This window comes from Scleropages formosus, chromosome 12, assembly GCF_900964775.1.
Source record: "Scleropages formosus chromosome 12, fSclFor1.1, whole genome shotgun sequence".
Taxonomy (NCBI): Eukaryota; Metazoa; Chordata; class Actinopteri; order Osteoglossiformes; family Osteoglossidae; genus Scleropages; species Scleropages formosus.
In genome coordinates, this window is record NC_041817.1 from 29,088,738 (window position 1) to 29,105,839 (window position 17,102).

Genomic DNA, 17,102 nt, shown 5'->3' on the forward strand with positions numbered 1-17,102 from the left:
TGTTTGGAGGAAAAGATGTCATGAAACAGATTCAAACATTTTTTTCGGTTAACTGATTTTGTAATGCTGTCAGAATGTACACTATTTTGATGACATTTTATGATCATGTTTCAACTTTAAAATCCTGGTTGAAATGTGCATAAAAGACCATCCCGTCATAATGATGCCACAAAATTCTATGATCAGATCATCACTAACACTATGTTGATAACCCCCAGAGTAAGAATTTAGATTATACTCTGCCTCAGAAACGACTCTGAAACATACAGAAGTGAAAAATACACTCTGCACACCTCTGGCTCAAAGCCTTGGACAAAAAGCATACATACCACTCAGTTTAGTTTTGATACTTGTGGCCGTTCTGCGGGGTCGGCTTATCCCAGTTTCATTTTCAGCAAACACTCTGAACTCATATTCAGTAGCCTCTCTGAGGTTGCCCATTGTAAATTCTTTGTCCTTTGTGCGCTCTGTGTTACATTTCTTCCAAGAACTTTCTCCACACATCCTGTATTCAACCCAGTATCCCAGAATCTCCTTTCCACCATCACACTCTGGGCGCTCCCAGCGGATGGAGATGTAGTCTTTCGTCACTATTACTGTATCGATCTCACCTGGTTGGCTTGGTTTGTCTTTAAAAAAAAGGGAAGGAGCAGATATGGTATCAGTTAAACAATACCTAATAAGCATCACTGTCTTACTGCATGAATCTATCCTCTTTTGCCACCTACCAAATGGATCTTTGCATATAACTGAGTCTGAAGCAGGTCCCGGCTCACTCTCCCCAATGTCATTTTTGGCAATGACACGGAAATGATACTCTTTCTCAGGGGTTAGCCCAGATAGTGTGTACATGGTAGTTGTAATCTGCTTCTCGTGACGTATCCACTCATCGGTGGAAGCCTCTCTGTGTTCAACAAAGTAGCTGGAAACGCGAGACCCTCCATCGTATTTAGGTCTGGACCATGACAGGGCAACAGAGCTCTTTGTGACATCGACGATTTCTGGTGGGTTGCTAGGAGGTTCTGGAGGACCTTCATAATGAAAAAGTGAAAGAAAAAGTAATCAGTCTGCACTAAAAATAACAAAAATTAGACAGATATAGCAGATATTATACGAAAATAAAACTTACATAGAGGTGTTTTGGGCGTGACAGTTTCATGCGACTTCAGAGATTTACTGGTGCCAAACTGGTTCTCAGCTGTCACTTTGAACTCATACTCAATATTTTCTTTCAAACCTTTTACCACCAAAGATGTGTCTACCACCCTGGTGTCCACTGTGTACCACGCTGCTTTGGGGACCTTACGTCTCTCAACAATGTAGCCAAGAACTGGAGAGCCACCATCATCTACAGGGGCTTTCCAGCTCACTTTCACAGAGTGCGCATGGATGTCATCGAATCTAAGTGGACCCTCAGGTGGCCCTGGAGGCCCAATGACTTTCACTTTAATCACCGCAGTTTTTCTGCCACATTTGTTCTCCAGCACAAGATTGTAGGTGCCGCTGTCGTCTTTGTTCGCTTCTTTGATCACAAGCTCTGCGAGGTCTTCTGTGTTGGCAATCATAGCCCTCTGAGTAAGATCACAACCTTCCTTTGTCCATTTGCAGGTAGGGCTTGGTTTACCCTTGATTGGCACACATAGTCTGATGACTGCACCCTGTCTGACAACAATGCCTTCTTGGTACTTAGCTTCCAGGTCATAAGTAGGAGGTTCTGTGTAAACACACATAGGAAGATAGATATAAAGAGTTTTATTTTTTGGAAGAGATGCAGAAACAGCTCATATTACAAGAAAAGCTCTCATATTTAGCTCAGCCTTACCAAGCATTTCTGTAACTTTAATGGTTCCTGGGACTTCGGCTGGCTCTCCTGTGCCACCAGCATTACATGCCAATACGCGGAACTTGAACTCCTCCCCTGGGGGCATTTGTGTTAGGGTGTACTCACAGATCAGTGCTGGAGTTGCGTTGCATTTAATCCAGTTAAACGAGCCAACCTTCTGCATTTCTATCAAGTAGCCGGTGACTTTGGAGCCACCCTCCTCATCAGGAGGACTCCAAGCCAGAGATACAGATGTTTTAGTTGTATCTACAACTCTGGGGTTTTGAGGTGAGCCAGGCGGATCTGATGAAAAGGATACGATTATATATAAGCATATGGTTCAGTTCCGTGCAGTATTTAGAAAAATAAAACACCCCAAAATATCAAATTAAGGGTTTCTCTATTTATAGACAAGGTCTTTCAATCTAAAAACAATACTTACCAACAGGATCTGTTGCCACTGCTGGCTTAGAAAGAAGACTGGGTTTGCCAATGCCTCTGGAGTTAATAGCTGTAACTCTGTGCTCGTATTCCAGGCCTTCAATGAGGCCAGTAGATCTGTATCTGGTCATTGTCACTGGATTTTTATTAACTCGCACCCATCGATCGGATCTGACTTCTTTGCGTTCAATGATATATCCCGTCACCTTAGATCCACCATCTTCATCTGGTGGGAACCAAGCCAAAGTCATTCCATCTCGTGACATGTCAAACACTTCGGGTCTACCTGGTGGTCCTGGTGGGGCTGTAAATGGGATTGAAAATGTTACTTGTTGTCACTACAGCCTTCAAACCACTTTTTTAAGCTTACATATGTTCTCGGAAACGTACTTTTGGCACTCTTGCAAATTACGTTGTCAGACTGCAAGAATGATCCGGCGCCAAAGCGGTTCGCTGCAGCAACACGGAACACATATTCATCTCCCTCTGTCAACCTGGCAAATTTGTACGTGGGTCTGCTGACAGACTCAGACACAGGGAGCCACCCTGGACGGTGAGCATCACGCATTTCAACAACGTAGTGAGTGATGGGAGAACCTCCATCCCTCTCAGGTGGATCCCAGCTGATAGTGACAGATGTAGCGTCGATCTCATCAAATCTGATTGGTCCTCGGGGCTCATCAGGTTGGGCTAAAAAGAGAGATGTCAAGTAATTGAATACTTTTGTTCATCCAAATATGCATTTCTTTGTAAAAACACATGTATGCAGTACACTATTTGATTCTCACCTAGAATGATGACTTTAATGACCTCTGTAGCAGTACCTACTGCATTCCTCAACTCAAGCATGTAGTCGCCTGTGTCATCGATCGTCGTGTCACTCACAGTCAGTTTGGAGTATTTTGCTGAGCTTTCAATTTTGACACGGTTGTGGGTTTTCAACTTTACATCACCAAAGTACCATGAGCAAAGCGGAGGAGGTCTACCGATGACTGGCAAGCCCAGCTCAATTGGTTTGCCTGCTGGTACACTGATAGACTTGTGAGGAAATGCAGACAAGTCGATCTTGGGCATTACTGTAAAGCAGATGAAGAAATACACTTAATGCTCAGGGAAGTTGCTGAATTTCGAGAAACTAGTAAACATCTGTATGGAAACAACATTTTACGGACCTCTTTGCTCTTGGACGGTTACAGCTGTGACAATCTCTCTGGGCTCACTTGCTCCTCTGCTGTTCAGAGCTCTGACCCTGAAGAGGTACTGCTCTTTTTCGTTCAGGGAAACAACAGTGTGCTCGAAATCTGTCATTTTCAGAGTAGCCACCTTCATCCACTTGTCTGTTCCGCTGCGACACGCTTCAATTATGTAACCAGTGATTCTGCTACCACCGTCATGCAGCGGCTTCTCCCACGCTAGTGTCACTGTGCTCTTGGTGACATCGACCACGTCCAGCTTCTGTGGAACCATGGGTACCTCACATACCAGTACAGCATCACTGATCTCACAAGCCTCACCGATACCATATATGTTCTCTGGCAAGACCCGGAAGCAGTATAGCAGTCCTTCCATGAGGCCAGTAATTTTGTAGGATGTCTTGTGACATTTAGATGTCACTGTCTTGTAGGCCCTCATCGATGTGTCACGCCTCTCAATGATGTAGTTATTCACGGGTGCTCCACCATCAACGCTTGGAGGATCCCATGTAATCACCGCAGAATCCTTCGTGAGATCCTTAATTTTAAGTGCACCAGGTGGCCCTGGAGTATCTGGGGGCAGTAGAAAGGATGTCCAGCTGGCTATCGACAATAATACAATAACGTGATGGATATTTGTCTATATTTCTCAGTCTTACCATAAATCTTGACAAGTATGGTTGCTGACTTCTTGCCAGATGAATTCTCAGCTTCAATGGTGTATGTGCCAGCATCATATCGGTGCACATTGTCAATGATCAGAGAGGCATGATTCTTGGCGACCTCAATAAAACCACGATTTTGCAGAACTACCCCAGGTTTGCTCCAGGTCACTACAGGGGTTGGTCTTCCTGTCACTGTAACAACTAGGTGAAGGGAACCACCGGCTCTCAGGCAGATGGTTTTCTTGAGTTCATCAGGAACATCAATATCAGGGGATTCTGTATGAACAAGGAATGTCAATCACTACGTTTTAATACGTTATTCATTCATTATACATTCATGATGGCGCCGCGAACGGCCGCCTTGGTGTGGAGCTCCACAGTTGTTTTACTGTTTTTGTTAGTTTGCCCTGTCTTTAGTTATACTCCGACAATCTGTTTTACCAGGGAAGAACTGCTAAACATTCGGCAGTACACGCCACCCAACATTTTACTGGTTTTCGATTATTCTGACGTTTTGCTGGACATTGTAGTCGGAGGTGCAGCGGCGCTACTCAAGCGCTCCAAGACGCGCAAGCGCGGAAAGCGAGCCGGCGCGCTTGTCAAGCTCCGAAAGCGCGGCTTTAGAACAGCGCTGCCTAGTATCCATCTGGCGAACCTCCGCTCCTTACCCAACAAAATGGACGAACTTTTCCTCCTGTCCCAAGGAAACAAGGACTTCTTAAACTCTGCTGCTCTGTGTTTCACGGAAACCTGGCTGAATGAAGCCATCCCGGACAGCGCGCTACGTCTGCCGGGCTTCCAGCTGTTCAGAGCGGATCGCGACGCGGAATCAGCGGGGAAATCACGTGGCGGTGGGACATGCTTCTACATCAACGAAAGGTGGTGTACAGATGTAACAGCGTTGAAGAAGATGTGCTGTCCCGACCTAGAAGCACTCTTCATCAACTGCAAGCCTTTCTACTCGCCGCGGGAGTTTTCCTCGTTCATCCTCGTAAGTGTTTTCATTCCACCGCAAGCGTGCGTGAACGCAGCGCTGCAACAGCTGGGCGACCAGATCACTGACACAGAGCAACAACACCCGCACTCTGTTATAATCATTCTCGGGGACTTTAATAAAGCAAATCTCTCCCGTGAACTGCCAAAATATAGACAGCATATTACATGTCCCACCAGAGACGGTAATATACTGGACCACTGCTACACCACAGTAAAGGATGCATATCATTCTGTCCCACGGGCAGCTTTGGGACTCTCTGATCACTGTCTGGTTCATCTTATACCGACCTACAGGCAGAAACTGAAATCAGCTAAACCTGTAACAAGAACTGTTAAAAGATGGACTGGGGAAGCAGAGCAGGACTTACAAGCCTGCTTCGAGTGCACTGATTGGAGTGTTTCTGAGGCTGCTGCTAGCGATCTAGATGAGCTCACAGACTCTGTAACATCATATGACAGTTTCTGTGAGGATATGTGCATCCCTACCAGGACTCGTTTAACATACAACAATGACAAACCATGGTTCACTGCAAAACTCAGACAGCTTCGTCAGGCCAAAGAAGACGCCTACAAGAACGGGGACGGAGTCTTGTATAAACAGGCCAAAAACACACTAGCAAAGGAGATCAGAGTGGCTAAGAGAAACTACTCTGAAAAGCTGAAGAAACAGTTTTCAGCCAACGATCCTGCATCGGTGTGGAAAGGCATGAAAGACATCACAAATTACAAGACACCACCCCCCGGCACCGTGTCAACTGAACAACTGGCCGACGATTTGAATGAGTTTTATTGCAGGTTTGATAAACCCTGCCTCACACCCTACACCCATTCAGACCCTCTCTCCACCAATCACTTAACAACTCAAGTAACCCCCACCTTCCCCCCTCCTGCACCTTTGATCTGTGAAGAGGAGGTGCGTCGGGTCTTCGTCAAACAGAAGACAAGGAAAGCACCAGGCCCAGACGGCGTCTCACCGGCCTGCCTAAAAACCTGTGCCGACCAGCTGGCCCCTATCTTCACAAAGATCTTCAACAGATCACTGGAGATGTGCGAAGTTCCTTCCTGCTTCAAACGCTCCACCATCATCCCCATCCCAAAGAAACCCAAAATCACAGGACTTAATGACTACAGACCTGTCGCCTTAACATCTGTGGTCATGAAGTCACTTGAAAAACTGGTGTTGGACTACCTGAAGGACATCACTGGACCCTTGCTGGACCCCCTGCAGTTTGCTTATCGAGCAAACAGGTCTGTGGATGATGCAGTCAACATGGGACTGCACTTCATCCTGCAACATCTGGACAAACCAGGGACTTATGTGAGGATCCTGTTCGTGGACTTCAGTTCGGCCTTCAACACCATCATCCCACACCTCCTCCTGTCCAAATTAACCCAACTCTCTGTGCCCACCTCCATCTGTCAGTGGATCACCAACTTTCTGACAGACAGGCAGCAGATAGTGAGGCTGGGAAAATTCTCATCCAAAACTCGCACAATCAGTACTGGAGCCCCCCAGGGATGTGTGCTCTCCCCACTGCTCTTCTCCCTGTACACCAACGACTGCACCGCGAAAGACCCCTCTGTCAAACTCCTGAAGTTTGCAGACGACACCACACTCATCGGCCTCATCCGGAATGGCGACTGAGTCTGCTTACAGACAGGAGGTCCAAGAGCTGGCTGTCTGGTGCAGTCATAACAACCTGGAGCTGAACACGCTCAAAACAGTGGAGATGATCGTAGACTTCAGGAGAAACACCTCAGCATTATCCCCACTCACCATCATGAACAACACTGTGGCAACAGTGGAGTCATTCAGGTTCCTGGGCACCACCATCTCACAGGACCTGAAGTGGGAGCCCCACGTAGACTCCATTGTGAAGAAGACCCAGCAGAGGTTGTACTTCCTTCGCCAGCTGAGGAAGTTCAACCTGCCACAGGAGCTACTGATGCAATTCTACTCTGCAGTCGTCGAGTCTGTCCTCTGCACTTCTATAACTGTCTGGTTCGGCTCAGCTCCGAAATCAGACATCAGAAGATTACAGCAGATAGTTCGGACTGCTGGAAGAATCATCGGCACATCCTCCCCCCCCCCCCCCCCAGCTCTCCAAGAACTGCACTCGTCCAGAGTCAGTAAAAGGGCTAGCAAAATCATTGTAGACCCCTCGCATCCAGGCCACTTCCTCTTCGAACCTTTGCCATCTGGCCGGCGCTACAGAGCACTGAGCACCAGGACAGCCAGGCACAAGAAAAGTTTCTTTCCTCAGGCCATCTACCTCATGAACACCTAAATCTCTCCCCTAGAGAGTAAACCGTGCAATACATAATGCTATTTATATTTATATTTATAACTTTTTATCACATCATATCTCTTACTCACACTCCCTTGCATTTGTAACTAGTGACTATTTTTGTATATAATATTGGGTACCGGGGGTGCGGTGACACAGTGGGTTGGACCGGGTCCTGCTCTTCAGTGGGTCTGGGGTTCGAGTCCCGCTTGGGGTGCCTTGCGACAGACTGGCGTCCCGTCCTGGGTGTTCCCCTCCCCCTCCGGCCTTACGCCCTGTGTTGCCGGGTTAGGCTCCGGTTCCCCCTGACCCCGTATGGAACAAGCGGTTCTGAAAATGTGTGTGTGTATTGGGTACTCTATATTTTTCATCCCTTATTCACATACTCTATCTTCTCATCTGTCTTGTCACTGTCATTCTGTCTGTACTGTGGAAGTTCCTGTCACCAAGACAAATTCCTTGTATGTGCGAACATACCTGGCAATAAAGCTCGCTCTGATTCTGATTCTGATTTTGTCAGTCGGAAGTATACGTTAACTGGCCAACAAACACTGTCACTCCTTACATTTCGGGAGGGGCTTTTTGATTCTAATCAGAAGTATTTTTATTATTATTATTATTATTATTATTATTATTATTATTATTATTACTACTACTTTTGCTGACCTTTATTTAACTGACTCCCCACTTGTCCCCAATGACTTACCATGTTCGGCAGGCAACTCAACAGTTATTTACCTGTTTATACAATTGGCTATTGCAGTTGTACCATGATTGGAACCACAGGCCTTCTGACTGCAAGGCAACGGGCCAGTCAACTCAGAGAGACCGGCAGCCGTGTTCTCTCTGCAAGTGCACTACAGCTCTTCCGAGACTAAAGTTAGCTTTCCTTTCTGCGCACGTAAAGGAATAAACAACAGTTTTGTTTATTTACCTTCTTACTATCTTTGCTTTAGTTTGCATGAACCAGGAGCTTCTGAGTGTCTTCGCCCTTTAATGTGACAATACTAAGCTGAGCGCTGTCCTGCTTTTGTTTTACCGCGTCTATTACAGGGAGAGCTGGTAGTGCAGTAATCACAGCTGTTGCCTTTGGACTCAGAGGTCACAGGTTTAAGTCTAACCTCCAGCTGTAGTACTTGAACAAAGTACTTACCCTGAATTGCCCCAGTTCAACTACTCAGCTGCGCAAATGGGTGAATAATTGTAGGTCGCTTTGAAGAAAAGCGTCAGATAAATGCAAAAATTAACTGACCTAGTCTTTCCTGAGGCTCGACTTCTGTACAGGGGTCACTGAAATCGCCGGTGCCGTTGACGTTAATGGCAGCTACTCTGAACAGATACTTTTTGTTGGCAGAAAGGCCAGTCACAGTGTACTCAGTGTCCTTCAGATTCTTTTCATGAGCTTTAGTCCATTGTTCTGCCCCCACTTCTTGCATCTCGAGAACATATCCAATAATGTCTGCACCGCCATCATCTGTCGGCCTTGTCCAGACAAGGCTGACGCCGTCCTTCGTCGTGTCAGACACGCGTGGGATCGAGGGAGGAGCTGGAACGACTGCAGAAGCGAAAGACACATTTTGAGCTCGCTGGTTTATGAGACGAGAACTTCAGGGTTGCTTCAGTGAAACTAGTTACTTACAAGTGGCCTCCCTGCAAACTGCGTACAGGGATACTTCACTTGGCTCACTGTCTCCAGCCGCATTCATGGCGGTGACGCGGAACTGGTAAACATTGCCTGTCTGAAGACCAGTCACCTTAAACGTGGTGTCAGTTATAGGCAAGTCTCTGTTGACTTTGGTCCACCTGATGCTCTTCCTTTCGTGCTTCTCCACGAGGTAGTTGGTAACTTCACTGCCACCGTCGTTCTCTGGCTTCAGCCACTGGATGGTTGCAAAATCCTTTCCAACAACAATGATTTCTGGTGCCCCAGGCGGTGATGGCACAGCTGCAATAAGGCACAGGACAGAGTCCGTTACTGTGTCCTTTGAAAAAAGTGTTTTCTCCGAAGAAAGCGAAAAGCTTGCAAGATGCACTGGCTCCTCACATTATGAATGTTTCAGTTACAAATTTTAGAAGAGCCACTTGATTGATTTATTTCTTTTTAATTGCATTTTTCATGCCGATGCGTTTTGTAAATTTTCTTTAAAAACCGTCGTAACCTGTGTTAACGCTCATAGCCGATAGGTGATAAATGAAGGGAATCCAAACAGAACAGGACTGTGCCTCCACCTTCACTCAACTCACTTTCACAGAGTTTACAGCCGCTGGTGTCAGTGATCAATAACAAGATGAGAAACATTTATCATATGGGATGAACAGACTGGTCAGCAGTCGCCATTGCATAGGAGGTTTTGGAAGTAATGTATTCTCATTTTTTCTGTCATTTTCAATGAGTTTTAACTTCAATGTAGCTCCAAATTTGCAAAAGCGATAACATAAAATGTCACAAATTTTGTTTAATTATTTTACCTAGAGCTGATATTTTTACAGAACCTAGGCAGTGAATAAATGAAGGGTTTGCATTAATCTTTTACTGATTGTGACTTCTTTTGTTTGTCTACTCTACACTATGAGCCATCAGGAACCGAAGCCAGATTCCTTGTATGTGTGTACATACTTGGCCAAATAAATCAAATTCTGACTCTGATGATTCTTAGTCGTAAAAGTGAATATGAGGTTACAAAAAGATTTTATTCATATTTCTATTTGTAAACTGGGGAGCCATTTTCTTAGTAATTTTTTCAGGAACCTATGTGTTACGCCTGACTTTACTTCTTTGCTCTTGAAAGGACTTCACTGCACTGCACACATTTCCAGTGTCCTTAACCCAGTGTGGCTGCATTCATTCCAGCAGGCCAATATGTGCAATATGTAACCCTAACCTGAACGATTCATACTTACTGAACGTGTTTCTGGCCACGACGGGGTCGGACTGGAGGGGCACACCAGGCCCGTACTTGTTCACTGCTCTGAGACGGAACAAGTATTCGTGATTTTTAATCATTCTGCCAATGACACATGAGAGACTCTTGCACTCCGACTCCATTATGACCCAGTTGAGTCTATTGGTGTCACGTCTCTCAACAACGTAGTGCGTGATCTCATCTCCACCATCCTGCAGAGGCTTTTTCCAGGACACAGTGCACTTTTGTTCCGACACATTGCTAATGGTGATCTTGTCCTCACAAGGTCCAGGTGTGTCTAAGCAGTTGGTAATGAATGCATGAGACATGTTTTAGCCACATACAAGAGCTGGGCAGCATATGGGTGTCTTAATTAATTTTTTTTTTAACCGGCTTTCGAAAACTCACCAAGTACTTTAACGTTGACAGCTGCTGTCTTGACACCACTGGCATTCTTTACTGTCAGGTTGTAAATTCCAGAATCATCTCTGTCGCAGAACTTGATTATAGCCATAGCACGAGTGCTGGTGTACTGCAGGAAATACTTCTCACAGAGTTCCAGTTCTTTCTGTCCCTTAGCCCAAAAGGCCTTGGGGTCAGGTTTACCACCGATAGCAGCATCAAGAACAAGGTCCCCTCCGGCTCTGACAGTCACAGTCTCTGAGAGAAGTTTGCTGTCAAGCTCAGCAGTAGGAGGACCTATGATGCAGAGGGACAAGTATAGATAGGCAATACATACGCATTGCTAAAACCAGCTATCTGCGCAACAGAATATAAAAGAATAAAGTAGAAAGGCACTTACTGTATTCGGCTTTGCATGTCACAGATCCTGTGGATTCCGAGGGCAGACTGTGCACCCCGGCTGTGTTCCTTGCAATAACCCGGAACTCATATGACTCCCCCTCACCCAAGGCTGTTACGGTGAAGTTTGTCTCAGTGATGTTTGTGTAGTTGCACTTGAGCCAGCGACCCTCACCCGAAATAGTATACGGTTTGCGCTCAACAATATATCCAGCAATTGGACTGCCACCATCATTGAGTGGCGTGGACCACTTGATGGATACTGTAGATCTCGTCACTTTAGTGACTTCTGGTTTGCCAGGGGGATCTGAGGGAAACATACATGAGAACATATGATCATTTTTCTCTGAAGCACATGTTGGACATGCAGATTCCTCTCTTAGAATGACCAACTCACCAACTGGATTCTGAGCCACCATTCTCTTTGAGGCTTCACTGGCTTTACTCAGTCCTGCAGCATTCATTGCATAAACCCTGAACTGGTACTCAAGGCCCTCCACAAGTTCAGTTACTTTGTAGTAGCATTCAAAGCACGGGACTTTGTTCACCCTGACCCAAAGGATGGTGTTGCGCTCCTTCTTCTCAATCCAGTATCCATTCACTTTGCTGCCGCCATCATGATATGGCTCCTCCCAGCGAATACTCATAGCATTTCCACTGACTGAGAATACTTCTGGTCGAGTCGGGGGGCTTGGTGGAACTGAAATTCAGAAATGAGCCGTCACATCACACATGTAAATCAAGACTGCAGAACATGCAGTCAGCTGATTGCTGCAACTGAAATTTCACTCACCATATGGATGTTCAGCAACAACAGTCTCGGACTCAGTGGGCTTGCTCACACCAAATCTGTTTTCAGCAGAGACTCGGAAAGTGTACTGCATGTACTTAGTTAGATTTGTAACCTGGAACGTTGTACGCTTTATGCTGGAATTCACCAGCTGCCAGGCAGTAGAGCCGGACTCACGCTTCTCCACAATGTAGTTGGTAATATCAGTACCGCCATCATCTTCAGGTGGCTCCCACTTCAGCACGCAGGACTCTGATGTGATTGATGAGACCTCAATGGGTCCAGAGGGAGCATTAGGTCTGCCAGTGACATTGACAGTGACTGTGAAGGTTTTGCTTCCAGTGACATTTTCCAGGGTCAGGTAATATTTTCCACCATCACCACGCATGCTCTCTTTAACAGTCAAGGTTGTCCTGTCTCTGGTAGTTTTAATGGAGACTCGATCAGTTTGTTTCAGTCTCATTTCCTCAAGTTTCCAAGTAACGTTAGGCGCTGGTCTGCCGCTAATGGGAACATCGATGGTGAAGGTACTTCCTGACTTGCACGTGATAAGCTGCTCAGTAATACCACTGAGGTCTGCAGTCGGCTCAATACGAGGTTCCTTGATGATGACAGAGGCAAGAGCCTCTCTTGGCTCACTAAAACCAGCGTCATTTTTAGCCTTGACTCGGAATTCGTATTCTGTGTTTTCTGCCAGTCCTTCAATTACCGTGCTCAAAGACTTAGTGTGACCACCAACAACCCATTTATCAGTTCCCTTTTCTTTAGTTTCAACAACGTAGCCCGTGATACGACTTCCACCATCGTGTTCGGGTTTCAACCAGGCCACGGTGGCTGTTGAATCTGTTGTGTCAACTATGTCCAGCCTCTTTGGAGGAGCGGGTTCTGCAGTAGCAATAACTGGATCAACTGTTTCAAACGCTTCACCCTGGCCAAACTGATTTTCTGCAGAGACTCTGAAGAAGTATGGCACACCTTCTAATAGGTCACTCACTCTCAGCATTTGGTCAGAAGACTTGCTGACTTCCTGCCAACAGCGACGGCTTGCCTCACGTTTCTCAACAATGTAGTGATGAATGCGGGCTCCTCCGTCATTGGTCGGGGCATCCCAGGTCAGCGTGAGAGCTCCTCTTGAGACATCCTTGTAGGATATTGGTCCAGGTTGCCCTGGTGAATCTAGTACCTTTATTGTGAACATTATAGATTTGCTTCCACCGCTGTTCTCAAGAGTAAGTGTATACTTCCCAGAATCATTTCTGTTGCAGTTTTCAATGGTCAACGTACTATTATTCTCTGTGGTATTAACATCTGCCATTATACCAAGGTCTCCATCAACCTTTTTCCAAGTGGCTACAGGAGTTGGATTTCCTTTGAATGCTATAGATAGATGTGCAGTGCCTCCGTTCTTTATGATGTGTGTCTGTTTGAAGCTTGCATCGATTTCAATTTCTGGAGGACTAAGTCTGTCAACAGCTTGTACAGCTTCAAGAATCTCACGAGCGTCTCCCTTTCCCGCTTTATTTACTGCACAGACACGGAATTTATACTCTTCGCCGGATTCCAGACCTGTTGCTGTGAACCTGGTGCTGGTGCAATACTCAGTGTTGACTTTTTCCCATTCTTTTGAGCTAGCTTTGCACTTCTCAATGATGTATCCAAGAATCTCGAGGCCACCATCATGAGCAGGCTTGGTCCATTCTAGACTGATGGATGTGTTTGTAGAATCTGTTATGGTCACTATAGAAGGTGCACTTGGCACAGTAGTTGGTTCACAACATTTTATCAGCATTGATGTGTTGCTTGGCTCACTAGTTCCAGCGTCATTTACAGCCATCACGCGGAATTCATGTTCACTCCCTTCAGTCAGGTTTGTCACCCTATGGGCTGCCTCAGTTATGGGCTTCCTTGTCAGAATCTTCACCCAGCGCAAGCTCTTCTTCTCTCGTCTTTCCACGATGTAATATTTGATTTCATTTCCTCCATCAGATTTTGGTGGTTCCCAAGAGAGTGTAATGCTGTCTCGTGTGACACTGGTTGAATCAGGGGTGCCAGGAGGATCAGGGACAGCTGATGGAAAAACAGACATGGAAATATAAATATTTGGGACATTTGCTTATATTTAGTTAACACTTTAATAAATGTAACATTTAAATAGGACTTACTGTATTGCATCTGTGCAATAATTGGGTCAGACTCTAGTGGCCTGCTGTTACCAAACCTATTGACAGCAGAAACACGAAACTGGTACTCATTGGTCTTCAGCAGCTTTGTTGCATTATATGTGCAGGCCTTGCACTCGTCTGTCACAAGGGTCCAGGAAATCTTGGTAGTTTCTCGTTTCTCAATAACATAATGTGTGATGGGGGAGCATCCATCATTTTCAGGTAGATTCCATGAAAGCGTTGCTTTGCCCTCGGAGATATTTGAAAATGTGATAGGCCCTATAGGCTCACCTGGATTGTCTGATTTGGAAGGAAGGAATAAAATGGACTATTATCAATGTCAGATTCCTTGGCACATCAAAGAAAGATAATAGTGAAAACAACAAATGTGAAATACAAACCAAGAACTCTTATATCGATATTCTCCTTCTTGGTTCCAGAGTTATTTGTAGCTTCCACTCTGTATAAGCCACGGTGACTGCGGTCAGCATCTCTCACGAAAAGAGTACTCGATCGAGGAGCTGTTATGATTTCAACCATTGACTTCTTGTCAATTTCCTTGTCGTCTTTAAACCAGGTGACTTTAGGCTCAGGCCTTCCAGTGATTGTGACTTTAACTCTGATTTTATCTCCTGCTTTGACTGTGAGACCATCAGAGACGTCCTGGCTAAATTCAATATTTGGAGCAACTAAAAAGAGGATTAAGCATGTTATGTGAAAGATGAAATTATTTTCAAATAACCACAAACTGCTAATTAATGTCTAAAATGTGCACACTTACCACTTTCATCTCTGACTAAAATGTATCCTGAGGACTGGGAAGGTGGACTAACTGTGCCAATAGCATTTCTTGCAATTATTCTGAATTCATATCGCTCTCCGCAGCTGAGACCCGTCACAGTGAACTGACATTCATGGACATCGGAGAAGTTGCACTTGAGCCAGCGACCCTGTCCCTGGCGTTTCTCTACATTGTAGGCCACAATTTTACTGCCCCCGTCATGCTTGGGTGGTTCCCATTTTAGTGAGACGGATTCACTCGTTATGTCAGTATAGTCCGGAGTGCCTGGTAGATCTGTGTTAGGAGGGAGGAGTAGATTATTACCTGTTAATCATTACATTACGGAAGACAGTCAGTGGTAATGTTCAGATTCAACAGATTAAAGAAAGACATTGTTTGTTCCCCACAAAAGCTGTGTGAATTCAACAACATTTTTTTTTGTGGGGAGTATACATTGTGTTTTCATTGTTTCATTTTTAAAAGGTGAACTCACCGACTGGAGACACTGCTGTGGTGTACTTGCTTGCTTCACCGACACGGCTGTAGCCGGAGTCATTCTGTGCGTACACTCGGAACTGGTACTCCAGCCCTTCGATCAAACCAATGATTCTATAGGTCCTCTCCGTTATTACCAGAGGGTTCACTTTCAGCCACAAAACACTGTTTCGCTCTTTCTTCTCAACATGAAAGCCGGTCACTGGTGAGCCACCATCATAAACAGGAGCATCCCACTGGATGGTCATGCCATCATTTGTGACATTGTACACAAAAGGCTTTCCTGGAGGTCCCGGTGGTCTGAATTCGTGTTTGGCAAGCACATTGTGTGAAACCAGTGGCTCGCTAATGCCATATCTGTTTTCTGCACACACCCTAAACTGATATCCTGTTCCCTTAATCAGATTAGTCACTTTGAATGTTGTCCCAGCCACAGCCGAGCAAACCATCTTCCAGTCATCCTGTGAAGTGTCGCGTTTCTCCACAGTATAGCTGGTGACTTCTCCTCCACCGTTATCGGCTGGCTGATCCCAAGATATTATTATGCTCTCAGCTCTGATTTCGTCAAATCGGATAGGGCCAATAGGCCTGGATGGAGGTCCGAGAGCATTAACTTGTATGTGGAATGACCTCCTACAGGCTTTGTTATCAAGGGTTATAGTATATTTTCCTCCAGTTTCCTTTTTAAGATTCTTTATCATGAGAGTAACTTTGTTTTCTGTCTTCTTAAAGCGCACCTGATCACTCTCCTTCAGAGGGAGGTTGTCTTTCAGCCACTCAGTGGAAGGTCTCGGTTTACCCTTGTATGGAAGCTCGATGTGCACATTGTGTCCAAGTCGTACGTTGATTTCCCCGTCTGGATATTCTGATAAGTCGGCCTCAGGAGGAATGATAAAGTCCTTTACTTTGATAGGTCCAGTTTCGGTGAAGTCACTTTGTCCCTTTTCATTCTTGGAGCACACTCTGAAGTGCATCTGCGAGAGTTCTTTCAGTTTTGTAACTTCGTATTCACACTGTTTGCTGGTGCCTGCAAATGACCATACGTCTTCCTCCTGGAGTCTCTTCTCAACGATGTAATCCGTTATGATGCTGCCACCATCATAGTCGGGCTTACTCCACTGTAGTGTGACTGAAGTTTTGGTAGAGTCTTTCATGGAAAGGTTTTTTACTGGGCCTGGTGTCTCTGTGGCCTTAACAGGTTCTGCTGTGTCACATGGATCACCAACTCCGTTTTCATTCTCGGCTCTAACGCGGAAGAAATAGGAGCACTTCTCAGAGAGTTCCTCGATCTGATACATGGTGGTGGTACACTTGGCTACACTTGAGAATGACCTCTTGCTGGAGTCCCTCTTTTCGACTATATAACTAGTAATTGGTGCTCCACCATCAAGGAGGGGAGGTTGCCAAGTCAGTGTTACTTTACCACGAGTAACATCCTTCAGCAATAGTTTTTGGCAAGCAGATGGAGTGTCAAGGACTTTAACAGACACAGTTACTGTCTTTGGCTCTCCTACAGCGTTCTCAATCTGAACGTTATATTGGCCAGTGTCATTACGAGTAACCTGTGGAATGACAAGGATAGTTGAGGATTCTGTGGTGTGGATGTCATATCTGAGATTAGTGCTTATGTTTTCTTCTCCCTTTTTCCAAGTTGCACTTGGTGCAGGTCTCCCCTTAATTGGAACCGTTATCTCCACGTCTGCTCCTGCCTTTACTGTGTATTGTGTCCTCATAGGAACATCAAGGTCTATCTGAGCTTCCTCTG

The 17,102-nt window shown here is 45.6% G+C and overlaps 1 protein-coding gene across 1 annotated transcript in view; it reads right to left on the reverse strand.

The window, feature by feature from the left end:
* LOC108928134 (titin-like) overlaps positions 1-17,102 on the reverse strand; it is a 125,926-nt gene that overhangs the window by 9,603 nt on the left and 99,221 nt on the right. The window contains exons 134-153 of the mRNA XM_029256930.1: positions 15,336-17,099; positions 14,843-15,136; positions 14,463-14,750; positions 14,062-14,361; positions 11,903-13,966; positions 11,507-11,809; positions 11,111-11,416; positions 10,717-11,007; positions 10,307-10,606; positions 9,045-9,350; positions 8,658-8,960; positions 4,116-4,397; positions 3,436-4,029; positions 3,052-3,339; positions 2,654-2,953; positions 2,265-2,567; positions 1,823-2,125; positions 1,130-1,714; positions 729-1,031; positions 330-629 (exon numbers count right to left, since the gene is read on the reverse strand). Coding sequence (XP_029112763.1) covers positions 330-629; positions 729-1,031; positions 1,130-1,714; positions 1,823-2,125; positions 2,265-2,567; positions 2,654-2,953; positions 3,052-3,339; positions 3,436-4,029; positions 4,116-4,397; positions 8,658-8,960; positions 9,045-9,350; positions 10,307-10,606; positions 10,717-11,007; positions 11,111-11,416; positions 11,507-11,809; positions 11,903-13,966; positions 14,062-14,361; positions 14,463-14,750; positions 14,843-15,136; positions 15,336-17,099 — 9,777 coding nt within the window. The remainder of the gene's footprint in view (positions 1-329; positions 630-728; positions 1,032-1,129; positions 1,715-1,822; positions 2,126-2,264; positions 2,568-2,653; positions 2,954-3,051; positions 3,340-3,435; positions 4,030-4,115; positions 4,398-8,657; positions 8,961-9,044; positions 9,351-10,306; positions 10,607-10,716; positions 11,008-11,110; positions 11,417-11,506; positions 11,810-11,902; positions 13,967-14,061; positions 14,362-14,462; positions 14,751-14,842; positions 15,137-15,335; positions 17,100-17,102) is intronic.